Source organism: Scophthalmus maximus, chromosome 16, assembly GCF_022379125.1.
Source record: "Scophthalmus maximus strain ysfricsl-2021 chromosome 16, ASM2237912v1, whole genome shotgun sequence".
NCBI lineage: Eukaryota > Metazoa > Chordata > Actinopteri > Pleuronectiformes > Scophthalmidae > Scophthalmus > Scophthalmus maximus.
Window position 1 is genome coordinate 21,245,001 of NC_061530.1, and position 27,500 is coordinate 21,272,500.

Genomic DNA, 27,500 nt, shown 5'->3' on the forward strand with positions numbered 1-27,500 from the left:
TGGCCAACGAGGCCCCGCCCAGTTTGTCCTGCTGGAAGAGCTTCCTGAACGCATCACAGCACATGTCTGACACCTGTAACACACAGACACCTGAACACATCACGGCATGTCTGACTCCTGTAACACACACAGACAACTGAAAACATCACAGACACCTGAACGCATCACAGACACCTGAACGCATCATAGCAAGTCTGACACCCAAACGCATCACAGACACCTGAACGCAGCAGCGCAGTGGGCTAACCTCCTTGGCGGGCTCGTTCATCAGCGGGACAAGGACGACCACGATGTTGTTGTGGAAGTTGAAGTGCGGCAGTGCGAGCAGCAGCTCACACAGACAGCGAACAGAAACCTGAGCGAGGCCGAGGTACGACTGGAACCCGACGGCCTGACGCCGCTTCTTCTTCTGCTGCTTCCAGTCTGAACGAGAGACACACACACGGGCAGTTGACTGTGTGTCCATGTGTTGTTTGTGTGTGTGTCCACGTGTTGTGTGTCCACGTGTTGTGTGTGTGTGTGTGCACGTGTTGTGTGTGTGGTTGTGTACCTTTGATGGTCTGCTCCAGATCCTCCAGGTAGAACTTGTACTGACTGACCAAACCCTCCTCGAACTCTCGGAGCCGCAGAGTCTCTTTCTTCACCTGCAGAGCAACACACATCGCCATGGTAACGACCGTCATTACCATCATAAACTGCGCGCGCGCACACACACACACACACACACACACACACACACACACACACACACACACACACACACACACACACACACACACACACACACACACACACACACACACACACACACACACACACACACACACACACACACACACACACACACACACACACACACTTACCTTGACGGACCTCTCGGCGGCTGTCAGGGGGCGGATCCTGTACGTCGGCGCTATGTCTTTGAAGATCTCCATCAGAGAAACCATCACCAGCTTCCTGACCGTCACCGCCACGCTGGGGTCAGACTCCATCAGCATCCCTCGCAGCTCCTTCAGCCGCTTGACCTGACCCCCCGCCCCAACACCCACACACACAAAAACACACATTAGACACACTGTCCCTTTGAACCCGGAGGCTCTTGATCTGGATCAGGGACCAGACTCACGTTGCTGTAGGGGTCCGAGATGACGGCAGATCCCAGAGCAGCAATCAGCAGCTTCTTCTGGTTTATCTTCTGAGCTCTGAGCTGCTCCCTCTGATCTGCTGTCAGGTCTACATCACGCTCCAGCGCCCCCTCTGCACAGGACGACACATCACAGCCTCAGGACCTGGTCCAGAACCAACCAGTCCTGAACCAGGACCAACAATGTGTGTGTGTTTGTGTGCGTGTGTGTGAGGTACCATTTTCTGGCTCCTCTGGTTCGTCAGCAGCTTCCTCTTCCTCTTCCTCCTCCTCCTCCTGCTTTTTGACCACTTGAAATAAACAGAGACGTTTAAACCTTAAATCATCAAGTCAATCACTGATCTGTTATTGATCAATAACTGGAGCAATCACGGATCAATCAGGGATCTATACCTCTCTCGACACTCTGGGGGATGACCCCCGTCTTGTCTTTGATTGGCAGCAGGTGGATGACCTCCTTTGCCTCCGTCCTCACCATCTTCCTCGGAACCTTTTCGTAACCGCGGACAACCTCGGCGCTCCTCTTCTTCCCGCTGTGCACCGGCACGCTGAGATGCCCCGACACACCCAACAAACACACCTCAGTATGCTTTTTTCCTCTAGCTCATAATAATTCATATGTGTGTTGGTTACCATGATGACAGGTCTCTGGTGATGAAGGACGCCTGGCGAGCCATGGCGGCCATCTGCTGCAGGTGGTCGTCCTCCATCATGTCCGTAGGCAGAGACTCCAGGAACTCCTCGTCATCCTCCTCTTCCTCTGTCAGAGACACGAGCAGAGGCGCTCAGACCGGGGGGCAGCTGGGAAAAAAAACTCTGACCCCTCCTCCTCAGCACCAGCCAATCAGAACTCACCTGGTCTCTTCCTGTACGTCTCCAATGGGCGAGGCGTCCTGATGGCGGCGTCCTTAACCGCCTGTCTCAGCTTCTTCTGTTCTTTACGCTGCTTCTTGGCGACGTTCTGCTGCTTCAGCTGACGGTTCTTCAGTTTGTTCTCCAGCTTCACGCCGCTCGTCTTCAACAGGCGGCGGAACGTCGGCCGGCGCTTCTTTGACCGAGGCTGCGGGAGGAAGAGGGGGGAGAAGACATAAATGTGTTCTGACTTTTATTTCGAAAACATCAGTTTAGAGAGATGATTTAATATCTTGATGAAGTAAAAAGTTGTGATGTATTTCCTGTTTAACTCTGCTCATTATCTTTACATTGTCACCTGTACAAGTTCCATCAAATATCCAACAATAAATACATCATCATATCATTACTTTATTTCTAATTATGCAGATTCATCAAACTCAGAACTGTTATTAAAATACATATAAATAACCACATCATGAACTCTCATATTATATAATGAGCAATAATAATAATCTAATCTATGAGCCAATTTGATAAACAGAAAATGATTAATAACTTCAACAGAGCGAGAAACTTTAAATCAGCAGGTTCTTCTGTGGAGTCTGGTGTCAGAGCGGAACCGCTCGGCCTGGTTCTGAGACCGGTTCTGTTCTGAGACCGGTTCTGTTCTGTGGACCGTTTCTGTTCTGAGACCGGTTCTGTGGACCGGTTCTGTTCTGTGGACCGTTTCTGTTCTGAGACCGATTCTGTGGACCGGTTCTGTTCTGTGGACCGTTTCTGTTCTGTGGACCGTTTCTGTTCTGAGACCGGTTCTGTTCTGTGGACCGTTTCTGTTCTGTGGACCGTTTCTGTTCTGAGACCGATTCTGTGGACCGGTTCTGTTCTGTGGACCGTTTCTGTTCTGAGACCGGTTCTGTTCTGAGACCGGTTCTGTGGACCGGTTCTGTTCTGTGGACCGTTTCTGTTCTGAGACCGGTTCTGTTCTGAGACCGGTTCTGTGGACCGGTTCTGTTCTGTGGACCGGGTCTGTTCTGAGACTGGTTCTGTTCTGTGGACCGGGTCTGTTCTGTGGACCGGGTCTGTTCTGAGACCGGTTCTGTTCTGAGACAGGTTCGGTTCTGTTCGGAGACCGGTTCTGTTCGGAGACCGGTTCTGTTCTGAGACCGGTTCGGTTCTGTTCTGAGACCGTCTCAGCAGCGGGACCATGAGGCGGAAGAACGCGTTGATTTAACGGCGGTAATGTTCCGCTTCTGTCCCGGTGGGAACTTACCGGACCCATGGCGGCGGCTTCCCGCGTCTCTCCGCAGCCTCGACCCGGACTGTGACCGACCGGGACCAGGACCAGGACCAGGACCAGGACCGACCCTCCTCGGTGTGAGAACGAGCTCCGAGGTGTTTTGGTGAAAAGCGGTTTGTTGCTTCACGTGTTCGTGCGGGAACCGGATACACAGCGACGACCCGGAAGTAATGAACCGAAGTCACCGCTCTGTGGAGACGACAGCGCCCCCAGCGGCGGGAGGAAAGAGGGCGCGTGACCAGGATGCGCGAGACGTTCAGTGACGTCACATCACATTTGCCATTTACAGAAACGCCTTCATGTCAAAGACATTGAACACAAATCTACTTTAGATTCATTTAAATTAAAATAATTATGTTTCATGATATGTTAAGAGAACTCGACACAGTAATCTGATTCACCACTAGTCAAAATCAAAAAGACAAAAATAACAGTTTAGTTTTGCAGTTTGGTTTAATCATATTTTCTAAATATCGTCTGTAAAAATTATAAAAAATCAGCAATGTGACTATTTACAGACAATTTAAGGAAAAAAGTTAAATAAACCAATTGGAGGACAACGTTTCAGTGGGCGGGGCTTCGACCAGGCAGGCTCCAATCATCCTAATCATTAATTACACACTGAGCAACTCCCAGAGTGCATTGCTGTCAGACCTCTGATGTCGTCTCCATGGCAACGGCTGAGGTTCATCTGGCCCTGCCCACATCAACCTGTACGAGCTCTGATTGGTTAAAACCTCCCGCGACATCAAAGCTGAAATAATAAAACTTCAATCTTTAACAAAACGTCTGAAATGAAACTAAATCAGATGCTTAAGTCTCATGGAAATGAGAAGACGACGTGACATCACGCTCAGGCGTAGCCGCACTTATGCAGCTTCAGGTTGCGCTGGTCCGAGTATCTCTTCCCACACTTATCACAGATGAACTGTTTGCCGCCGGCGTGGACGTGTCTCTTGTGCGTCCGCAGGTGGCTGCCCTGACTGAACATCTTGCCGCAGACGTCGCAGCCGTACGGCTTCTCGCCTGTGTGGACGCGCATGTGCAGCTTCAGGCTGTTGGCGTTGTTGAATTTCTTGTCGCAGGAGCCGCAGGCGAACGGCTTGTCGCTGGAGTGCGTGCGGCCGTGCGAGATCAGGCTGCTCTGCTGGCTGAACGTCTTGCCGCACTCCCGGCAGCCGAACGGCCGCTCGCCGGTGTGGATCCTGCGGTGGATCTTCAGGTTCATCGACTGGCGGAAGTTCTTTCCGCAGAGGTCGCAGCTGAAGGGCCGCACGCCGCTGTGGATCCTCTGGTGGTTCTTGAGGTTGACGGGGTGGCGGAAGGTCTTGGGACACTCCTCGCACTTCAAGGGTTTCTGTCCGGTGTGGATGAGCTGGTGAGTCTTCAGCGTGACGGAGCGGGTGAAACCTTTCCCACACACGTTGCAGACGAAGAACTTCTTGCCCGTGTGCGTGTGGGCGTGACGGTGCAGATTCTGCAGCAGGTTGAAGTGGCGGCCGCACACCTTGCAGCCGTACGGCTTCTCCCCGGTGTGGATGATGGCGTGCGTCTTCAGCTGCGCCTGTTTGGTGAAACGCTTCCCGCACTGCGGACACTCGAACGGCCGCTCGTGCGAGTGAACGCTCATGTGGCTCTGCATGCTGCGCCGCAGACGGAACGATCGGCCGCAGACGCTGCAGGCGAACGGCTTCTGGCCCGTGTGGATGAGGTAGTGCGACTTGAGGTCGCTCTTGGACGGGAAGGATTTCCCGCATGCCGTGCACATGAAGTATTTCCATGTGACGCTCTGCAGGACAAACTCCGGAGAACTGGAGACGTTCTGCTGCTGCTGCTGCACGTCGAGAGCGAACGGGTGAACGGCTTCATCCCGAGCTCCTGGAAGTAGAAATCATCATCATTGTCATCATCATCATAATGTTATTAACAGATATTGATCAGGTGCTCACTGTCAGCGATGGCTCCCAGGTCGATGTTTCCGTGTTCGTCTTTAACGGTGACCGCTGGCACAAACTGAGGCTCCGCCCCCTCCTTGTCTGGTTTGGTCAAAAGCAGCGGCGTCTGTAACGTACAGATGTCGGTCAGGTCATTGAACGCAGCACGGACCAGCAACCGTGTCGCAGCGGTCTTACCCGAGTCGACCCGTCGGTGTCGCAGCTCTGCAGTCTGAGGCCGTACGAGTGTTCGAGCTCTGTGACCAACAAATCACACTCCACGTTAGCATGACATCATCAGGGGGGGGGGCTTCCTGATTGGCCTCCGTACGTACCGACTCGTGCACTGTTGAGGATGTTGAGGACGCTGGTCTGAGGTCTGTGGCCGCTCCGCCCCGACTCCGGCTCCACCAGCAGTTTGGCTTCGTCCACGATGTTCATGATCTTCCCCAGAGCCTCGTTCCCCAGGGTCTCCATGATGGAGGCAAACTGCACCTGACAGGTCACAGGTCACAGGTCAATCTGTCTGAATCTCACTTTGAACCAGACGTCACCTTCTAGTGACACATTGTAAATAATATGAATCATTAATTCCAGATGTTTCTCTGAACTTTATTATCAGCTGTTTAAACTTTTGTCGCAACATTTCCTATAGTTAAAGTCAGTTGATTTAACCCACCGTCTTCTCCCGGCTCTCGGCCGCCGCCCTGGCCGGGGGAGGCGGCTCTTCTCCGGCGTCGCTGTCCTCCACCAGCTTCCGTAGCTCCGCCACCGCGGCGAAGACCAGCGACTCCATGACGGCGGCCAGCTGAGTGAACACGGCGGCGGAGGAGCTCATCTCGCCCGGTCAGTCCCCGCGGGCAGCATCCGCTGAGCCCCGCCCCTCCGGTTCGTACAAACTACCTGCAACGACGCGACGGTTGAGAAGAAGAAAACAAACCAAACATTCACCAGTTGACAACAGAGCCGCGCCGCACCGGAACCGGAAGAAGAGTATTTCAGTTCCGGGTCCGACAAGAAAAGAGTTTGAACGGAAGCCGAGAACGGCCGCACTTAACTTATTATAATCATTCAACGACTGTAGATTCAACACTAGTCACATCGAACAAGTGAGACTTTATCACAACTCTTGATTATATGATTTGTATTGATGATGTATCAGCACATCTTTTAAACAGCCGTTCTTCCATGTCAAAAACATGTATGCTAAGCTAGGCTAACAACCCCCCACCTCCAGTCTTTATGGTAATCTCTGTCCTGTGTCTGTACAGATCATCGGTTCCTGTGTCTTGTCTGCAGGCAGCAGAACCTGTTCAACCCATTCCACTTCTGTCCACTTCAGTCCGGTTCAGTCCACTTCAGTCCGGTTCAGTCCACTTCAGTCCACTTTAGTCGAGTTCAGTCGAGTTCAGTGAACTTCAGTCGAGTTCAGTCAACTTCAGTCTGGTTCAGTCCACTTCAGTCCGGTTCAGTCCACTTCAGTCCACTTCAGTCCGGTTTAGTCCAGTTCAGCCTGGTTCAGTCCGGTTCAGTCCACTTCAGTCTGGTTCAGTCCAGTTCAGTCCACTTCAGTCCGGTTCAGTCTGGTTCAGTCCACTTCAGTCTGGTTCAGTCCACTTCAGTCCGGTTCAGTCCACTTCAGTCTGGTTCAGTCCACTTCAGTCCGGTTCAGTCCAGTTCAGCCTGGTTCAGTCCGGTTCAGTCCACTTCAGTCTGGTTCAGTCCGGTTCAGTCCACTTCAGTCTGGTTCAGTCCACTTCAGTCTGGTTCAGTCCAGTTCAGTCCACTTCAGTCCGGTTCAGTCCACTTCAGTCTGGTTCAGTCCACTTCAGTCCACTTCAGTCCGGTTCAGTCCTCTTCAGTCCAGTTCAGTCCACTTCAGTCTGGTTCAGTCCGGTTCAGTCCACTTCAGTCCACTTCAGTCCGGTTCAGTCCGGTTCAGTCTGGTTCAGTCTACTTCGGTCTGGATCAGTCCGGTTCAATTTGGTTCGAGAGTGACGGCCATGTTGAATCCTCTGAGGATCCTCCTCTCTGCCACAAAATCTCTGCCGACCCGCCGCTGCTCAGGCTACGTCTCCAGGATGAGGTTCAGTAACTCATGACTGACTGATCAGCTGATTGATTGACTGACTGATTGATTGATTGATTGATTGATTGATTGCTCTCTCAGGTATGTGAACGGGCTGAAGGAGGATGATTCGTTGTGTGATGCAGCGCTGCAGAGCGGTCGCATTCTCTTGTTCCATCGTCTTTCTCCTCTGCTGCAACGAACCGAGAGAGGAACCTTCAGACCAGCAGCATTCAACAGCTCAGGTAGAGAACCTCTGAAACACAGAACCTCGGGTGGAGAACCTCAGAAACAAAGAACCTCAGGTAGAGAACCTCCAGTACAGAAGCTAATAGAGCGGACTGCAATGAGAGAACTTCAGAAACAGAAAAACAACAAATAAAGACCCTAAATAAAAGACAATGTTGCTGTGAGAACCTCAGAGAACCACAGAATTTTAGGTGAAGAACCATCACCAAGAACAAATTGTCTTCACGTTCCAACACCCTCAATGTTTTACGTTCCAGATGTGCAGTTGATTCTGGAGAGACTCGGTTCAGACAGATCCCTGCTGAAGGAAGCGGTTCTTCTTGGGTGTTCTGAGCAGAACCAGGCTGAGTTCTGTTTGGACCTTGGTAAGAACACATTAATCCAGATTCCTGAGTGGCCGTGGATTCTGCTCTGATGTTCTGGTGTGTGTTCGGTGCTGTAGGAGAACTGGATCAGGCAGCAGTAGAAGAAGAGTGTGAAGGAAACTTTGTGGACCTGAGGAAATCATTCTTCCTGCTGACCGGAGCAGAGGCGCCTCTCGTGTCCAAGGTCAGGAACTTCAACTGGACTCTGAGTGTCATGTCTTTCATTTAACTCACATAAATCAAAGCACAGAACTTGAGCAGAGTCCAGATGGGTTATCTGTTCTGGTTCTGGTCCTGATCCTGGTCTGTCCTTCAGGGTCAGGCTCTGCTGCGCTGGCATCAAACCAGCAGGTTCTGCAGCGCTACGGGTCAACCGACACACCGCAACCAGGCAGGCAGTCAGAGAGTCTGCAGCAGCACCGGCACCATCTACTATCCAAAGGTAAACCTGATCTGAACTTCATCTAGACTTGATCTGAACCAGATATTAAAAAAAACACAGGTCAAAACCAACAACTGGATCCAAAGCAACTAATTCAAGTCCTGACTAGTTCCTGAATAGTCTCTCCTCGTCTCACTGGTTTATTTTGCCAGTCTCTCCTGGTCTTCCTGCAGATGTCTCCAGTGGTGATGTTCCTGGTGTCTGATGGGAAACGGTGTTTGTTGGGTCGACAGGCCTCTTTCCCTCGAGGGATGTATAGTGCTCTGGCTGGTTTCTGTGACATGGGTCAGTGTCACCTGTCCACACACACACACACACACACACACACACACACACACACACACCTGTCTGTGGTCTGGTTCTGTCAGTTGACCCACTCTAACCGACCTGTCTGTCTGTGGCGGTCCAGGTGAGTGTCTGGAGGAGGCTCTATGCAGGGAGGTGGCGGAGGAGGTGGGTTTAGAGGTTCAGAGAATCTCCTACAGCTCCTCACAGCACTGGCCTTTCCCTCACAGCTCCTTCCTGCTGGGCTGCCACGCCTCTGTTAGCCCCGCCCACACCCAGGTGAGCTTACACACACAAACACACACACACACACACACACACCCACACAAAACTGTGGAGGACCCAGAACTGAGCCCTGAGGTACACCTCAACTGTAGGTGAACAGGTAGGTCTTTCAGTTGTGCTGTTTTCTGTCCAGCTGAACGTGGACGTCACAGAGCTGGAGGACGCTCGCTGGTTCAGTCTGGAGGAGATAGACTCCGCCCTTCAGGTGAGGTCCCCGCCCCGGAGAGGCGATGCCCCCGTCGTCTGGCTTCCCCCGAAACACACCATCGCCCGCCAGCTCATCACGGAGTGGACGGACCGACAGCGAGAGTGACGCCATGTTTTGAAAAGTACTGAGCTCCCAAAACCACGAGGCTCAAACGAGCACTAAGCATTCTGGGAAGTCAAAATGAACGCTGCCTTCATGGACCTTGTGAGCTCGTGGTGACGATCTTGGAAGTGGTGACGCTGCGAGGCAACGGCAACATGGACACTCATATGAACGTTTGTGTCAGAGGCTGATGAGTCATGTGATGAGTCATGTGATCAGCCACTGTCTCCATGTTTCTAATGTTTTGTCCTTTTTATGAATGCTTATTTTTTCCTAATGGAACAGACGTTACTTAACATGTTCTATAACTTCTGCAGTAAAACAACATGTGAAGACTTTAATAAAACATGAAGAAGTGATGAAGTTCATGTTCTTCCTCTTCTTCATTTATATCTTCCCTCTTTCATCGTTTCAATAATTGAGTTTAACTCACAGATGTTTTGAATCTGACGTGTAGAAGAACAAAGTCCCAACATGTGGATTTATATACGTCACATATCTTTTCTTCTGTCACATGAACGTTCTGGTTTCAATCTTTTCTGGTCGAAGAGAATCGAGTGACGCGTCACGGGGCGGGACTACAGCTCCCAGCATGCCTTTCGGCCGAACACGTGTCTGAGCTCGGCAACAGCAGCATCATGTCCGCGTTCATGGATCTGAACCTGCGCTTCACGACCGAGAGAAGCGACCTGCGGACCCTGGTCCGGACCGCGGCTCAGCGTGAGTGTCCGATGGGCGACGGACCGACGGAACCGACATAACTGACGGAACCCGACGGAACCGACGGACCCCGACGGAACCGACAGAACCGACATAACCCGACGGAACCGACATAACTGACGGAACCCGAAGGAACCGACGGACCACGACATAACTAACGGAACCCGACGGAACCGACGGACCCCGACGGAACCGACATAACTGACGGAACCCGACGGAACACGACATAACTAACGGAACCCGACGGAACCGACGGACCCCGACGGAACCGACAGAACCGACATAACCCGACGGAACCGACATAACTGACGGAACCCGAAGGAACCGACGGACCACGACATAACTAACGGAACCCGACGGAACCGACGGACCCCGACGGAACCGACATAACTGACGGAACCCGACGGAACACGACATAACTAACGGAACCCGACGGAACCGACGGACCCCGACGGAACCGACAGAACCGACATAACCCGACGGAACCGACATAACTGACGGAACCCGAAGGAACCGACGGACCACGACATAACTAACGGAACCCGACGGAACCGACGGACCCCGACGGAACCGACAGAACCGACATAACCCGACGGAACCGACATAACTGACGGAACCCGAAGGAACCGACGGAACACGACAACACTAACGGAACCCGACGGAACCGACGGACCCCGACGGAACCGACAGAACCGACATAACCGACAGAACCCGACGGAACCGACATAACTGACAGAACCCGACGGAACCCGACATAACTGACAGAAACCGACGGAACACGACATAACCGACAGAACCCAACGGAACCGACGGAACCGACATAACTGACAGAACCCGACGGAACCGACGGAACACGACATAACTAACGGTACCCGACGGAACCGACGGACCCCGACGGAACCGACAGAACCGACATAACCCGACGGAACCGACATAACTGACGGAACCCGAAGGAACCGACGGAACACGACATAACTAACGGAACCCGACGGAACCGACAGAACCCGACGGAACCGACATAACTGACAGAACCCGACGGAACCCGACATAACTGACAGAACCCGACGGAACACGACATAACCGACAGAACCCGACGGAGCCGACGGACCCCGACGGAACCGACATAACCGACATAACCCGACGGAACCGACAGAACACGGCGGAACCGACGGAACTGTTGTTGTGTCCGTTGTGTCTGTTGTTGTCGATTGTGGTGTTGTGTCTGTTGTTGTGTATTTTGTGTATGTTGTGTCTTTTGTTGTTGCTGTTGTCTGTTGTTGTGTCTGTTGTTGTGTGTTGTCTGTTGTTGTGTCTGTTGTTGTCCATTGTTGTGTTTGTTGTGTCCATTGTTTTGTCTGTTGTTGTGTCTGTTGTTGTTGTTGTCGATTGTGGTGTTGTGTCTGTTGTTGTGTGTGTTTTGTTTGTTGTTGTTGTTGTGTCTGTTGTTGTTGTTGTGTCTGTTGTTGTTGTTGTCTGTTGTTGTGTCTGCTGTTGTCTGTTGTGTATGTTGTGTCTGCTGTTGTCCATTGCTGTGTTGTCTGTTGTTGTGTCTGCTGTTGTATGTTGTGTATGTTGTGTCTGTTGTTGTCCGTTGTTGTGTTGTCTGTTGTGTGTGTTGTTGTGTGTTGTCTGTTGTTGTTGTCTCTGTTGTTGTCTCTGTTGTTGTATGTTGTTGTGTCTGTTGTTGTCTGTTGTGTCTGTTGTTGTCTATGTTGTTGTCTGTTGTTGTCTGTTGTTGTTGTTGTGTCTGTGGTTGTGTCTGTTGTTGTCTATGTTGTTGTCTATGTCATTGTTGTGTCTGTTGTTGTGTCTGTGGTTGTGTCCATTGAGTCGATGGCTCAGTGAGATCAGTGAGATCAGTGATCTGTTGGTTATTGATCGTTGTTCTTTGTCTTGTTCTCAGTCGGTTTCTCCACAGTCGCCATCAACTATGTGTTTGAACCTTCGTCCAAAAAGAAACAGGTGAGTGTGTTGCCTGCTGCGCTGCGTTCAGGAGCACAGTCACACACAGGAAAACACAAACACCAGCTCCTCTCCGTTCCTTTAATTTGGACTCAAGAGAATCGTTTCCTGTTCGCAGGAAATCCCGACCCCGACGCCGATCAATGAGCTGATCGATCAGTTGCCCGTCGTACAGGTACAGTGAGGAGGACGCTGAGGAAGACCGACGTGTGTTTTCAGTGTATTAACGCGTGTCTCTGGCAGGGCCGCTCTCGTCCAATCAGAGTGCTGAACAGACTGACCGTTGTGATGTCAGACTCCAGTCACTTTGTAAGTGTTGAAGGTTTTTACTTTGGTTTCACTGTTTGAGAGAATTCATTAATCTGCTCATCGTGTGTGTGTGTGTGTGTGTGTGTGTGTGTGTGTGTGTGTGTGTGTGTGTGTGTGTGTGTGTGTGTGTGTGTGTGTGTGTGTGTGTGTGTGTGTGTGTGTGTGTGTGTGTGTGTGTGTGTGTGTGTGTGTGTGTTTGTTTGTTCAGAGGCCGAACGCTGCTGAATACCGGAGGTTCGACCTGTTGGCCGTCCAGCCGACCACAGAGAAACTCTTCCATGTGAGATTCACTGACACTTTTACATGAGGTCATTAAATGCAGCACACATGAGGTCATTACTGATGATGCGTTCATGTTCAGGCTTCCTGTTTGTTGTACGACGTCGACATCATCTGCATCTTAGTCACAGAGAAACTTCCCTTCTTCTTCAAGAGGGCGCCAGTGAACGGGGTGAGATCATCATCATCATCATCATCAAGTATTATTAATGATGACAGTCCAGCAATATCGTGTGTGTGTGTGTGTGTGTGTGTGTGTGTGTGTGTGTGTGTGTGTGTGTGTGTGTGTGTGTGTGTGTGTGTGTGTGTGTGTGTGTGTGTGTGTGTGTGTGTGTGTGTGTGTGTGTGTGTAGGCTGCAGACAGAGGTGTGGCGTTCGAGGTGTCGTACTCAGCGGCCATCAGAGACTCTACCATGAGACGTTACACCATCGCCAACGCCGTCAGTCTGATGGAGAGCTGTAAGGGGAAGGTACTTCCTGGTTGTAGCTGTGACAGTGTGTGATGTCACTGAGATGTCACCGCTCTGATAAAAGCTGATTTTGATGAATGTTTGTGTCTTTCAGAATGTGATCCTGTCCAGTGCAGGGGAAAGGGTCAGTCCGCAATCAATCATCAGTATTGATCATATTGATCAGTGTTGAATCTAAACTTATTTTTGTTTCAGGCTCTGGAGCTACGAGGTCCCTATGATGTCACCAACCTGTATCCTGTCGTGTACAGCGTGTTGTGTAGTGTGGTCATGTAAAGCGTGTAGTTGTGTTCCTGACCTTCCTCCTCAGTGGTTTGTTGTTTGGTTTGTCAGACAAAGACGCTAAAGAAGCTGTTTCCTCCACATGTCGATCAGTTCTACTGCACGCAGGTAAATACACCTCCAGTGAGTATTTACAGATATTAATGTTGACGTGTGATCACCTGACGTGTGTGTGTGTGTGTGTGTGTGTGTGTGTGTGTGTGTGTGTGTGTGTGTGTGTGTGTGTGTGTGTGTGTGTGTGTGTGTGTGTGTGTGTGTGTGTGTGTGTGTGTGTGTGTGTGTGTGTGTGTGTGTGTGTGTGTGTGTGTGTGTGTGTGGGTGGGTGGGTGGGTGGGTGGGTGGGTGGGTGTGTGGGTGTGTGCGCGCAGAAACCAGGAGGACGGCCAGTGGCATCATTTACACCACGAAGAACTGCAGTGACCAGCAGGAGGCTCCAGAGTGTGAACACGGTAGGTTCACGTCTGTGGAGCGTTCCGGTGATGTCAGGTGAGGACAGGTGACGTTCTCCTGTTCTTCCATCTGAACAGGTGAAGCTCCAGCTGCCAAGAGACACAGAGCTGCCCTGACTGAGTGATTGACAGCTGAGGAGGGCGGGACTAATGGGGTTCTCCAGGCCTATTGGTTGACGTGGTCAATGATGACAATCTGATCTGATTCTCTTGTCAAACAGTTTGAAGAATCTCTGGACGCTTTGTTTTGAAATTTTTTTGATGAAATAAAAACTTGATATGAAATATCAATGTTTGTGTTCATGACTTTAATTTAAACTAAAGAGAATCTGTATGTTTTGCAATGACTGATCAGTTCAGCTGCAGAGACAATAACTGATCAAAGATCAATAATCTGTATTGATCTGCCCGTCAGACAAAGAAAACAAACTTCACAAGTTTTCAGACAAACATTTTATTTTGAAATTGGGCTGCGGTGCAAATGCTGCCCTCTGATTTGGCAAACCCAAAGGAGGAAATTATGTCATCAAAAATAGAAGTTTTACATTCAGTCACATTAAAAATAAAACTCTGCATCATAGAAATATAAAGGTACAAACAGGATCAATAAAGTTCATCTGCAGCTGTAAAAGTCCATAAAACCAGTGAACAGCAGCAGGGTTGGAACAAAATGAAATGAGTCGTGATCAAAGTGGGAGGGGCAGGGTTAATGACAACTTATGTTCCAGCAGTATTTAAGCAGTGTTATAACCCTTTATGACATCAGAGGCAACCTGGAGGTCAAATCACCAATCATTGATTATTGATTAATTATCATTAGCTCATAAACATGCCCCTGGTTGGTCCTTTAAATGGGCGTGGTCACAATGACATCATCAAACAGTCAGTGAAACAGAATCTGAGTGGTCGTCTGACGGTCTGGACGGCTTCCATGACAACACGTTCAACCCTGGGGTCAGAAGGGGGCGGGGCTCAGTGACCCATGATGTGGTTGATGTGACCCTGAGTTGAAAACATTGTGACATCAGAAGTTAACTACGACTCCCAGGATGCATTTCACTGACAAACATCCAATCACAGAGCTTCAGATTCTTTCCACTGAGGTCAAGGAACAGTAGATAGGAAGGACAATTTGACCTCACCCCTGGACTATGAATCAAACACACCCTTTACAGAGCCTGGAGGTCAAAGGTCAGATGATAACCAGTGTCAGGCCTGATTATGTGACCAGGAGCCCCCCCCCCCCCACACACACACACACACACACTTACTGGTTCTCCTCCGAGACACCGGGGGCAGCAGAGCGGAGCCGGCCGCGGCCGGACCACACCAACCTGCATCAACACACCAACAGGTCGACCCGTTACCATGGCAACAGCAGGTTTCGGCTCCTGATGATCTGATGATCATTTAGTCTAGGAACCAATATGTGAAAAATCAATAATGTACACCTGTCGTCATGACGACCTCCACTCACCTGCTGCTCTTCTCGCTGATTAGTCCCCATAAAACAGTGAGTCGTTTCCATTGGACATTCAGCTGCTTGCAGCTCCGCCTCCAAACACGCTCGCTTCTGAAATCAAACAATTCAAATAAAATAAATCATATTATCATAACACACATTATTACACTCATGGCAGGAGGTCTTCATCATCATCATCTCATCCCCAGGCGCCGGCGAGAGCAGAACGCTTATCCAGTAGCTCAGTACGTGTCGTGTTGTCTTTAGTATTTCTCAGTGTGCTTTTTTAAAACTTTTTTCTCTTTATATAGCACTAGCTGTGTAGAACTTTATATATCCTACGGACACAATGACTATTTACGGACAACATAGCGGTGGACACCTTGTTTATTCAAGGGAGAAGCTGCTTTCACTCCAAACAATGGGACGAGCCGGCATTTTCCACCACATTCCTGAGGAGCTGAGGAGGAGGCAGCGCGGCTGCAGAGCCGGAGCGAAGGTGAAGGCTAGGCTAGCGGCTAAGCGGTGGAAGTACAAGCCCTCGGTTCCGTCGATAGTGATGGGGAATGTGAACTGCCTGACCAACAAGACGGACGAGCTGACTGCCCTTGTGAGGACGGACAGGACGTTCAGGGAGTGCAGTTTACTTTGCCTCTCTGAAACCTGGCTAACCCAGAACACCCGGAACGCTAATGTGGATCTACCTGGATTCACTACAGTGAGAGCGGACAGGGAATGTGGACGCAGCGGCAAAAGCAAAGGAGGGGGACTCGCACTGTTTATCAACAACAGATGGTGCAACCAGGGGCATGTAACGGTGAAAGAGATTGTGTGCCACAGAGACATCGAGTTGCTGGCGGTAGGTCTCAGACCGTACTACATGCCTAGAGAGTTCTCCCACGCCATTGTTGTTAGTGTTTACATTCCTCCGCGTGCGTACGCAGACACCGCGCGTGACGTCATGCACTCCACCATCGTGAGACTACAAACACAACATCCAGACGCATTCATCGCCATCTCCGGAGATTTTAACCAAGTCACACTGGACTCCACACTGCCAGACTTTCACCAGTTTGTAAACTGTCCCACAAGGAAGAACAGAACATTAGACCTCCTGTATGCCAACGTGAAGGAAGCTTACACTGCCACTCCTCTACCCCCACTGGGAAAGTCGGATCATAACCTGCTTCTGCTTACGCCACAGTACAAACCACGGATCCATACAGTCCACGACCACACACTCCTTCAGGAAATGGTCTCACATGGTGAGGACATTGTGGGGGTCACACACTGCATTACTGACTACCTGAACTTCTGCATGGATGTTGTGGTCCCCACTAGAACGGTACGCTGCTTCCCCAATAACAAGCCCTGGATCACCAGTAATGTGAAGGACATTCTGAACAGGAAAAAGAGGGCATTCAGGGATGGTGACAGAGACGAGCTGAAGCACGTATAGGGGGAACTCAAGGTCCATGTGAGAGAGGCAAAGGAGGAATACAGAAGGAAGGTAGAACAGAAGCTGCAGCACAACAACATGAGGGAGGTCTGGGATGGCATGAAAACCATCACAGGCTGCGAGAAGAAGGGCAACTTCACAGAGGGGGATGCTGGGAGAGTTTGATACTCCAGCTCCCACAAACAACGACGGCCCACTTCACACCCCCACCATGTCCATCACCTCCCCCAACGCTACCACCATGTCCATCACACCTCAGACTGCAGACCACCCCCACCCTCCACACCCATGGACAGTTCACCCCCCTCCTCACCACCAACCATCCTCCCTACCATCATCACCAAGGATCAGGTGAGCAGAGAGCTGAGGAGGCTTCGTCCAAGGAAAGCAGCGGGCCCGGACAGAGTGTGTCCAAGGATGCTTAAAGCCTGTTCTGCTGAACTGGGGGAGCCACTCCAGCACATCTTCAACCGAAGCCTGCAGCTGGGGAGGGTCCCAGTGCTCTGGAGGACTTCATGTCTCATCCCGGTTCCTAAGAAAAAACACCCCAGGGAGCCGAGTGACTTCAGACCAGTAGCACTGACATCACACATCATGAAGACCTTCGAACGGCTGCTGCTGCATGTCCTCAGACCCCAGGGCCACCACGCACAAGATTCACTGCAGTTTGGACCAGGAGAAGGTGGGCGTGGAGGATGCCATCCTCTACCTGCTCCATAGGGCCTACTCTCATCTGGACAAGGAGAGCGGCGCTGTGAGAATCGCGTTTTTTGACTTCTCCAGCGCCTTCAACACAATCCAGCTGCTCCTGCTGAGAGACGAGCTGACAGAGATGATGGTGGACCCACTCCTGGTGACATGGATTACGGACTACCTCACGGAGAGACCACAGTCTCTCCTGTCCTCTTCACCTTGTATACATCTGACTTCCAGTATAACTCAGGGCTCTGCCACATTCAGAAATACTCGGATGACACTGCGATAGTTGGCTGTATCAAGGATGGACAGGAGGGGGAATACAGGAGCCTGGTCGAGGACTTCGTGAGGTGGTGCAGGTCCAACCATCTGCAGCTGAACACCTCCAACACCATGGAGATGGTGGTGGACTTCAGAAGGAAGAAACCACATGTCCAACCCGTGTCCATCGAGGGGGTCGATGTGGAGGTGGTCAGGGCTGCAGATGGACGACAAGCTGGACTGGACAGCAAATATGGACGCTCTACACAGGAAAGGGCAGAGCCGTCTGTACTTCCTGAGAAGGCTGGGGTCCTTCAACATCTGTTGTTGCAGATGTTTTACCAGTCTGTGGTGGCCAGCGTTCTCTTTCATGCCGTGGTCTGCTGGGGAGGAAGCAGGAAGAAGAGAGACGCTGGTCGACTGGACAGACTGGGGAGGAGAGCTGGCTCAGTGGTGACAGTGGCAGAAAGAAGGACCCTGGACAAACTGCTGTCCATACTGGACAACACCTTCACCAGGCAGAGGAGTGTTCAGTGGCCGACTGCTGTCCCAGTCCAGCTCCACCAACAGTCCCCCGGCCATCCGACTGTACAACAGCTCCTGGTCAAGGCAGGGAGGACAATAGAATAGGACAATTTATTTCTACCTTCATTTGCAAATCCATTTTCCCGTTTTGCACTATCATAAGCTAGTTTTTATAGTTATAGTTTAATATTCCATTTCATTTTGTATTTTTATTTATGTAGGATTGATGTATGTTTAATGTATGTATGTTTGTAAATGCTGCTGGATGCCTGAATTTCCCTCGGAATAAATAAAGTATCTAGTAAACTAAACTACTAAACTAATCATCATCGCCTCACCGCTCTGCAGCTCCACGGCTGCGGCTCCAGACTCCTCTTCCTCAGCAGGTTAGCACACTGCATGCTAACAGCTAACAGCTAACAGCTAACAGCTAACAGCTAACAGCGAGCGGGTGGAGTGGGAGTCTTGAGTCCGGTTAGCCTGGAGCTAACGACCGGTCCGGCGATGATAGCTGTTAGCCGTTAGCCTGTTAGCTGAGAGGAGTCACAGGTTCCACATTGAGGCCGGAAGATGTCGATTTTCTGTCACAGTGAATCAATCCACGAACAACCCCGCTCCGCTCCCGTCCCGTCACGTGTTTCTGTCCGCTGCTGCTCCGCGACCTTCTGTTGTCCCGCGACGTCAAGTGTACGTCTACTACATCAACACTTCCGGTATGAGACAGAGACGGTTCTACACAAAAAAAGCATCAGAGTTAGCGTTTGGAGATTTTTGGATAATTTAACAACAACATGACATCACATTCATGTAGCGACTCACAATAACTTTATTCAGATATCAACAATCAAGAAACATTAACATTCATCAAACAGTTTTCACTTGAGCCACTTTGATCTTGCGTCTTGTTCGCTGTGTTTCATATTATAGTTAACTTAAGATTTCATACACACTTTTTCAAAATATATTGTATTAATGATGTATTTAACTTCACTAAGTATCGAGCTACATATGGTAGGGGTAACCCCCATTATCAGTTTATGAAAACACCAAATGAAAATAAAACGCGTGTTTGCTTTTACTTTGAAGTCCCACCCACTGAACTGGAGGTCTGATTTCCGTTTGTTTGAAACTTCACATTTTCATTTTGTTCCACGCTTGAATTTAACAATGCTACGTGTGTTGTGTGTGTGTGTGTGTGTGTGCGTGAGAGAGCAGCTGCAGTGAGTGTGTGTGAGCAGCAGGTGGCAGCAGACACACAGGTCACAGAGGAACATTTAACGTCTCATGTTTCCTGTGGATTTTCAAAGTAAAAGAACTAATGAAACGTGAAGTAATCCGATACTGTACTGAAGCTAAAGTATGTAAACAACCTGTACATGTACTTTTCTTCCGGGGGGGGGGGTTGTCCTCATGAGACTCTGTTAAACGAGTGGAAACTGTTCGACCAAATGAAGCGAAAGAACAAGAGAGAAAAGAACGAAGGAAACGAGGGAGTGAAGGTCGAGAGAGGCAGACATGTTGTTTTAGATGAAGTCTGCTCCCCCAGGTCCTACACTCCTCCCCTCCCCCCTTCCTCTGAGAGGTTTCATATTATCTTCATGTTGAAAGAGTCTGAGCGGAAAATCTGATCCCAGAGGACCAGAACCACTGAGACATCTTCATCTTCAGGTCTGAAGTCAGGACCAGGACCAGGACCACTGAGACTGCTTCATCTTCAGGTCTGAGGTTATGACCAGGACCACTGAGACATCTTCACCTTCAGGTCTGAGGTCAGGACCAGGACCAGAACCAATGAGAACGCTTCATCTTCAGGTCTGAGGTCAGGACCAGGACCAGGACCAATGAGAACGCTTCATCTTCAGGTCTGAGGTCAGGACCAGGACCAGGACCACTGAGACTGTTTCATCTTCAGGTCTGAGGTCAAGACCAGAACCAATGAGAACGCTTCATCTTCAGGTCTGAGGTCAGGACCAGGACCACTGAGACTGCTTCATCTTCAGGTCTGAGGTCAGGACCAGGACCAGGACCACTGAGACTGCTTCATCTTCAGGTCTGAGGTCAGGACCAGGACCAGGACCAGGACCACTGAGACTGCTTCATCTTGGCAGGGGGATGGGAGTTTCTCTCTGAAAACCCTGAGATGTTCCTGTTCCTCGTCTTGTTGCCGTGGGCGAGTGTCAGATTAAAGGCTCCTCACTTCACTTCCTCACTTCATTTCCTCACTTCCCTTTCAGAAACTTTTATTTTGCTGAGCAGAGATGTTGTTCTCTTCGTCGTTGGCTTTGTTGAATTGTTTATGAAGCAAAACTGGGAAATTGTGAATTCATCAGCAGCACATGACACATATGAATTAATTTTTATGTATATTTATACTTTCTAACTTTTATTTTCCGACAAGTTAAAACATCTCTGAGTCGCCGAGTCGCAGCTGCACAAATATAATATTCACAAATAGTAATTTTCATGTTGTAGGAAAATATGAATTTAATTAAAAAGATTTTGGATCAAAGATTAAATTATCAACATTTGTTGAGTTTATTAGGGACAGAAACAGCTGTGTGTGTGTGTGTGTGTGTGTGTGTGTGTGAGTTTGATTGACAGGTCTGACAGCTGTTTGATTGATTACCCTCCGACCAACCGGAGGCTGGTGTGTGGACCCTCCACAGTGTGCGTGTGTGTGTGTGTGTGTGTGTGTGTGTGTCAGCAGACTGTGAAGTCTCTATTACAGTGTGAGGCCAGTAGTTGGAGACGGGGTCAGAGGTTAAAAGTTTGGCTCCCACACAGAACTACACACTGACTTCACACAACACAACTAAACACCGATAATACACAAAACAAGTGTGTAGTTGCACACTTAACTGTAACTACACACTGGGATGAAGAGGAGGACGAAGAGGAGGAGAAGAGAGACAAAGAGAGGAAGAGGAGGAGGAGGAGAGATGAAGGTTTCCATTGATTTCCTGTCAGTTCGCAGCAGAGAAAAATAAAAGCTGTTTGACCAAAATGTTCAAATAACGTCCCAGAGTGTGTGTGTATATGTGTGTGTGTGTGTGTGTGTGTGTGTGTGTGTATGTGTGTGTTTGTGTGTGTGTGGAGGAAACAACAGAGTTTATTTTATGTGTTCAACTAAGTGAGACTCAACTGAAGTATATTGATTTATTCTGGTGGTTGTTCTCCTCTCGCTCTGCAGGTGGAGCTGTGGTTCCACACGGATCAGCACCAGGACCAGGACCAGGACCTGGATCAGTGTGTAGTTGTGTTGTGTGTGAAGTGAGAGTACACACACACACACACACACACACACACACACACACAGACTGCATGTGTAATGAGTTTTTGCAGCATACACACACACATATATATATATATATAGCAATCCCCCAAAATCAAAAAACATAAAACTGAGATATTTAAATATGATGAATCTACTAAAGCAACAAAAAATTTCAAGATACTAAAACTAGGATAAAAAGAAAACAAAAAATATTAGAACAATAAAAATAAATGACAAAGTAATGAACGACAGTAAAAAGAAAAAAGCTTCTGGAAAACACTTCAGTCGTCCTGGAATCATCTGAAGCACCTGGAAAGTCCTGGGAAGTCCTGGAACAGCTTTGACCTGAGGGACGAATCGGGACAGAGAACAAAGAGCCTGAGGAGGAAGAGATCCAGACACACACACACACACACACACAATGCATGTGTAATGAGTTTCTGCGGCATACACACACTTTAAATATATATATATATATATATATATATATATATATATATATATATATACACACACATACAGTTGACCAGATTCCAATTGTGAAAACAATCCCCCAAAATCAAAAAACATGAAACTGAGATATTTAAATATAATGAATCTACAGAAGCAACAAAACTGTTCATGATACTAAAACTAGGATAGAAACATATATATATGTTATAACAATAAAAATAAATGACAAAGAAATGAACGACAGTAAAAAGAAAAAAGCTTCTGGAAAACACTTCAATCGTCCTGGAATCATCTGAAGCTCCTGAAAAGTCTTGGAAAGTCCTGGAAAGTCCTGGAACAGCTTTGACCTGAGGGACGAATCAGGACAGAGAACAAAGAGCCTGAGGAGGAAGAGATCCAGACACACACACACACACACATACACACACACACACAATGCATGCGTAATGAGTTTCTGCACCATATACACACTATAAATAAATATATATATATACACATACAGTTTGACCAGATTCAAATTGTGTGTGTGTGTGTGTAACCTACTTATGCTGAACATTGCGGCCAGGTGGAGTTAATCTACATGTCCAGAGGGAGGATGGAGGGATGGATGATGGAGGGATGGAGGGATGACGGAGGGATTGAGCCAGAACATCAGATTATAATCCTCTGAGGGAATTCTGCTGCAGCATCGTCGTCAACAGGACGAGGAAAGCGGAGGAGGGGAGGAAGTAGGAGGTTAGATGAGGAGTTAGAGGAGGAGACGACGTTGAGTGTGTGTTTGTCCTAAATGTGTTGAATGTGCAGTTTTGTTTATGATGAATTTTCTGCAGAAGCAATTAAACACAAGTGAAATGAAGAAAATAAAAGAGCAGATGGTAATTTATCCTGTAATACAGAATGTGTGTGTGTGTGTGTGTGTGTGTCTCTCCAGGGTAACTTGTACCTAATTAAACTCCCATAATTTTATGACAATTGGAAAAACATCAACAGACAAAATGAGACGATGAATTATGAGAAGATTTTCTGTCTTTAATGTCAGGACATGAGCTTCTTTCAGAGAGGACAAGTGAGGACGAGCGAGGACGAAAGAGATGAAGAGTGAGGACGAGTTACAGGAAGAGTGAGGACGAGTGAGGACAAGTGAGGACGAGAGAAGACGAAAGAGATGAAGAGTGAGGATGAGAGAGGACAACAGAGGATGAGTGAGGACGGGAGAGGACGAGTTAGAGGAAGACTGAGGACGAAAGAGATGAAGAGTGAGGATGAGTGAGGACGAAATAGGACGAGACAGGACGAAAGAGATGAAGAGTGAGGACGAGAGAGGACAAGAGAGGATGAGTGAGGACGAGAGAGGACGAGTTAGAGGACGAGAGAGGACGAGAGAGATGAAGAGTAAGGACGAGTGAGGACGAGTGAGGATGAAAGAGGACAAATGAGGACGAAAGAGATGAAGAGTAAGGACGAGTGAGGACGAAAGAGGACGAGAGAGGACGAAAGAGATGAAGAGTGAGGACGAGAGAGGACGTGTTAAAGGAAGAGTGAGGAAGAGTGAGGACGAGTTAGAGGAATAGTGAGGATGAGGGAGGACGAGTGAGGACGAAAGAGGACGAGAGAGGACGAAAGAGATGAAGAGTGAGGACGAGAGAGGACGTGTTAAAGGAAGAGTGAGGAAGAGTGAGGACGAGTTAGAGGAATAGTGAGGATGAGGGAGGACGAGTGAGGACGAAAGAGGACGAGAGAGGACGAAAGAGATGAAGAGTGAGGACGAGAGAGGACGTGTTAAAGGAAGAGTGAGGAAGAGTGAGGACGAGAGAGGACGAGTTAGAGGAATAGTGAGGATGAGGGAGGACGAGTGAGGACGAAAGAGATGAAGAGTGAGGACGAGAGAGGACGAGTTAGATGACGAAAGAGATGAAGAGTGAGGACGAGAGAGGGCGAGCGAGGATGAAAGAGATGAAGAGTGAGGTCGAGAGAGGACGAGAGAGGAAGAGAAAGGACGAAAGAGATGAAGAGTGAGGACGAGCGAGGACGAGAGAGGACGAGAGAGGTCGAGGGAGGACGAAAGAGATGAAGAGTGAGGACGAGTGAGGACAGGCGAGGACGAGGGAGGACGAGAGAGGAAGAGAAAGGACGAAAGAGATGAAGAGTGAGGACGAGAGAGGACGAGCGAGGACGAGAGAGGATGAGTGAGTCTGTGATGCGTTCAGGGGCTGCAGTGATAGTGAACCCTCAGCGACAGACCTGCAGGTCAGAGGTCGACCGTTAATGAGGTAAATAAATTCTATCGATAGCTGAGTGACAGGTCAAAGGTCACCTGATGACAAACAACCGTACAGTCACAAAAGCAGCTGAAAGTTTACACACACACACACACACACACACACACACACAGACACCTCGTCTAGTTAACATGTTTAATCGATATGAAGCACTGTGCGTGTGTGTGTGTGCGTGTGTGTTAACCACTCGGGTCACGTTCACTTCCTCTGAGGTCACACAGCTGCGATTTAATGAGAGAAGAAGAAGAAGATGTGAGAGGTTCGTTAATGAGTCACAAGAGGACGACGTTTAAAATCTGAGAAGAAAAGAAACTTCTCTTCTTCCTCTTCCTTCTCCTCTTCCTCCTCTTCGTCTTCCTCATCCTCTTCTTCCTCTTCCTCTTCCTCCTCCTCCTCCTCTTCCTCCTCCTGCTTCTTCATCAGCTCTGAGCTGTGACTAAAACATGGAAACTCCATTAGCAGCAGGATGCTAACGTTTGCTGCTAACAACTGCTCTGTGTGTGTGAGACACTGATCCTCAGGAGACCACGATCCCTTCCCCCCCAGTAGCTAAGTCTGTGGAGGAGGAAGATGAAGATGAAGATGAAAAGAAACATCAGACTCAACAAGAAACAAACTGCGACTCATCTGATGATGCCACGACAATATGATGATCCATCCATCGTCTACCACTTTATCCATTTAAGGGTCGCGGGGGGCTGGAGCCAATCCCATCTGACATTGGGCAAGAGGTGGGGTTCACCCTGGACAGGTCCCAGCCTATCACAGGGCCACATACAGACACGAACAACCATTCACTCTCAGGGTCAATTCGAGTCTCCATTGAACCTAACCCCATTCTGCATGTCTTTGGACTGTGGGCGGAAGCCGGAGAACCCGGAGAGCAACCCACGCATACACGGCGAGAACATGCAAACTGCACACAGAAAGGGCCTGGTTGGTTTGAACCTGGACTCGAACCCAGAACCTTCTTGCTGTGAGGGGGAAGTGCTAACCACCACGCCGCTGTGCAGCCCCAATATGATGATCAATAATAATATAAATAACAATAATAATGTAACTCTTAATATAGGAGTAACATTCATAGTATTAATATAATATAAAATATAAAATATTCGATATTATAAATATAATGTTTATATTATTCATGTGATTCAATTTATTATTAATACAAAATGAATATAATTATGAATATTTCTATTTCTCTTGACATCAGATGAATTCGAGCTGATTTATTTATTTATCACTCAACTTCCTGTTTCTCATTAGAGCTTCCTGTCTGAGTGGTTTCCATGGTAAAGTCCTTAATGATCTAATGATAATAAAAAGATATGATCATTAATTCACCTTCACTCGTCTGTTTCATCTTTTATTCATCTGTTCCTCTTTCATCCTCATTTCAATTAGGAATATTGTTTCATGACCCAAGCACCTCTTCAAGGGCCTTCAAGGACCTCCTCACGTGCCATCAACTGTCTTCAAGGACCTGGAGTCACTTCAAGGACCACAGTGTCTTCAAGGACCTCCAGCAGCTTCTCAAGGACACCTGGACTCCCTCTGAACCTATCCAAGCACCTTCTCAAGGACCTGAGAAACAACTGGAAGCCTTTCAAGCACCTGGATATTTCCCAAGGACCTGTCTGAGCTCCTAGACAACTCTATGATTGGCTGTCGTCTGTCAATGCAGGTCAACACTTTAACTTGTTTTCTGGTTACCATAGCAGCCGGGTAACTGACATTTAATATACAGCACAAATTAAACATGAAATATGATTGACATCCCCCCGACTGGTTGCCGTGGTTTCAGCAGGTGAGGTTCACTGACTGTGTTTTATTGGCCAAGCTCCGTCTGTCGGTTTTAACGAGTGCTCATTATTAGCTCGTTAGCTCGTTAAGGAGGGAGGAGTCATTAACGAGACAAACTGACCAGCCTCCGGACACACCCCCACCCCCACGCCCCCCCGACACACACACAGACACACACACACACAGACACACACACAGCTGCTGTGTGATGACCACCTCACATTAAAACTTTAATTTTTCCCTTTTATGGGTCTCGTTAGGACACTGCTAATACCCTGTAACACACACACACACACAGGGAGGTTTTATCTCTGTCATTAGGTTTCACTCAGTCGACCTTTAGGACAAACTGACAGATCTGAAGTGAGTCACAGTGAGAATGTTAGAACATTAGAACATCAGAACGTCAGAACACCAGAACATTAAAACATCAGAACATTAGAACATCAGAACGTCAAAATGTCAGAAAAATAGAACGTTAGAACATTAGAACGTTAGAATGTCAGAACATCAGAACATCAGAACATCAGAACATTAGAACATCAGAACATCAGAACGCCACAACATTAGAACATCAGAACATTAGAACATTAGAACATCAGAACATCAGAAAATTAGAACATCAGAACATCAGAACGCCAGAACATTAGAACATCAGAACATTAGAACATTAGAACATCAGAACGTCAGAACATTAGAACATCAGAACATTGGAACATCAGAACAATGGAACATCAGAACGTCAGAACGTCAGAACATCAGAACATCAGAACATTAGAACATCAGAACATCAGAACGCCAGAACATTAGAACATCAGAACATTAGAACATTAGAACATCAGAACGTCAGAACATTAGAACATCAGAACATTGGAACATCAGAACGCCAGAACATTAGAACATCAGAACATTAGAACATTAGAACATCAGAACGTCAGAACATTAGAACATCAGAACATTGGAACATTAGAACATTAGAACCTCAAAACGTCAGAACATCAAAGCATCAGAACGTTAGAACATTAGAACATTAGAATATCAGAACATCCGAACGTCAGAGCGTTATAACATTAGAACATTAGAACCTAAGAATGTAAGAACATTAAAATGTCAGAACGTTAGAACAACAGAACATCAAAACAATAGAATGTCAGAATGTCAGAACGTCAGAACATTTGAACATCACAACGTATAAACGTTAGAATGTCAGATCGTAGAACAACAGAACGCCAAAACATCAGTACAATAGAATGTCGGAGGTCAGAACGTTATAACATTAGAACGTTAGATGAGGTTTGATTGACAGGCAGCTGATCTGAGAGCACAAACTGCTCAGGTGTGTCTGAAAGGTGAAGGTTAGAGGTCACTCAGTTATAAAAATAATAATATCTTTGATTTATAAAGCGCTTTTCATGGACCCAAAGCACTGGTACAAAAAAAGAAATAAAATAAAAGTGGAACAGGGGGAGCTAGGGATATGCAGAGGGAAAGAGGTGGGTTTTTAGGCGTGACTGAAAGGTGGTGAGGGAGTCGCAATCACGTAACTCAGTGCGTCCTGTTGTCTTTTCCTCTCCACTGTT

General features: G+C 48.4%; 4 protein-coding genes and 1 long non-coding RNA gene across 7 annotated transcripts in view; 3 read left to right on the plus strand and 2 right to left on the minus strand.

The window, feature by feature from the left end:
* Positions 1-20,187, minus strand: part of noc3l (NOC3-like DNA replication regulator) — a 23,560-nt gene extending 3,373 nt beyond the window's left edge. Inside the window, exons 1-11 of the mRNA XM_035611787.2 lie at positions 20,169-20,187; positions 3,270-3,360; positions 2,000-2,204; positions 1,778-1,904; positions 1,538-1,692; positions 1,363-1,434; positions 1,127-1,257; positions 864-1,025; positions 551-644; positions 248-423; positions 1-73 (exon numbers count right to left, since the gene is read on the minus strand). The exon at positions 1-73 is cut by the window's left edge and continues 56 nt beyond it. Coding sequence (XP_035467680.2) covers positions 1-73; positions 248-423; positions 551-644; positions 864-1,025; positions 1,127-1,257; positions 1,363-1,434; positions 1,538-1,692; positions 1,778-1,904; positions 2,000-2,204; positions 3,270-3,278 — 1,204 coding nt within the window. The 5' untranslated portion in view covers positions 3,279-3,360; positions 20,169-20,187. The remainder of the gene's footprint in view (positions 74-247; positions 424-550; positions 645-863; positions 1,026-1,126; positions 1,258-1,362; positions 1,435-1,537; positions 1,693-1,777; positions 1,905-1,999; positions 2,205-3,269; positions 3,361-20,168) is intronic.
* On the minus strand, positions 3,731-6,068 carry si:ch211-207i20.2 (uncharacterized protein LOC568537 homolog). 2 transcript variants are annotated; one of them, XM_035611789.2, is made up of 5 exons: positions 5,910-6,068; positions 5,566-5,719; positions 5,429-5,487; positions 5,246-5,357; positions 3,731-5,174 (listed from the first exon to the last, which is right to left on the minus strand). In XM_035611789.2, exons 1-5 carry the CDS (start codon positions 6,066-6,068, stop codon positions 4,150-4,152), a joined length of 1,509 nt encoding a protein of 502 aa, XP_035467682.1. In that variant the 3' UTR covers positions 3,731-4,149. The 2 variants fall into 2 exon arrangements, with proteins under 2 accessions (XP_035467682.1, XP_035467681.1); XM_035611788.2 differs by having other exon boundaries at positions 5,566-5,725.
* On the plus strand, positions 7,180-9,597 carry nudt13 (nudix (nucleoside diphosphate linked moiety X)-type motif 13). 2 transcript variants are annotated; one of them, XM_035611790.2, is made up of 8 exons: positions 7,180-7,316; positions 7,401-7,543; positions 7,805-7,912; positions 7,990-8,096; positions 8,229-8,354; positions 8,507-8,639; positions 8,764-8,918; positions 9,058-9,597. In XM_035611790.2, exons 1-8 carry the CDS (start codon positions 7,234-7,236, stop codon positions 9,235-9,237), a joined length of 1,035 nt encoding a protein of 344 aa, XP_035467683.2. In that variant the 5' UTR covers positions 7,180-7,233; the 3' UTR covers positions 9,238-9,597. The 2 variants fall into 2 exon arrangements, with proteins under 2 accessions (XP_035467683.2, XP_035467685.2); XM_035611792.2 differs by lacking the exons at positions 7,180-7,316; positions 7,401-7,543; positions 7,805-7,912; positions 7,990-8,096 and having other exon boundaries at positions 8,237-8,354; positions 8,475-8,639.
* rpp30 (ribonuclease P/MRP 30 subunit) lies at positions 9,779-13,996 on the plus strand. The gene is made up of 12 exons (XM_035611793.2): positions 9,779-9,954; positions 11,858-11,916; positions 12,035-12,091; positions 12,160-12,225; positions 12,434-12,505; positions 12,587-12,676; positions 12,858-12,974; positions 13,069-13,098; positions 13,170-13,207; positions 13,285-13,364; positions 13,625-13,705; positions 13,784-13,996. The coding sequence occupies exons 1-12, from the start codon at positions 9,873-9,875 to the stop codon at positions 13,828-13,830; spliced, it is 819 nt and encodes a 272-aa protein (XP_035467686.2). The 5' UTR covers positions 9,779-9,872; the 3' UTR covers positions 13,831-13,996.
* LOC118287063 lies at positions 18,685-23,356 on the plus strand. Its single transcript, XR_004785568.1, has 3 exons — positions 18,685-18,821; positions 21,299-21,378; positions 22,401-23,356. It is a non-coding gene; the product is annotated as an uncharacterized LOC118287063 (long non-coding RNA).
* Positions 23,357-27,500: the final 4,144 nt, after the last annotated feature.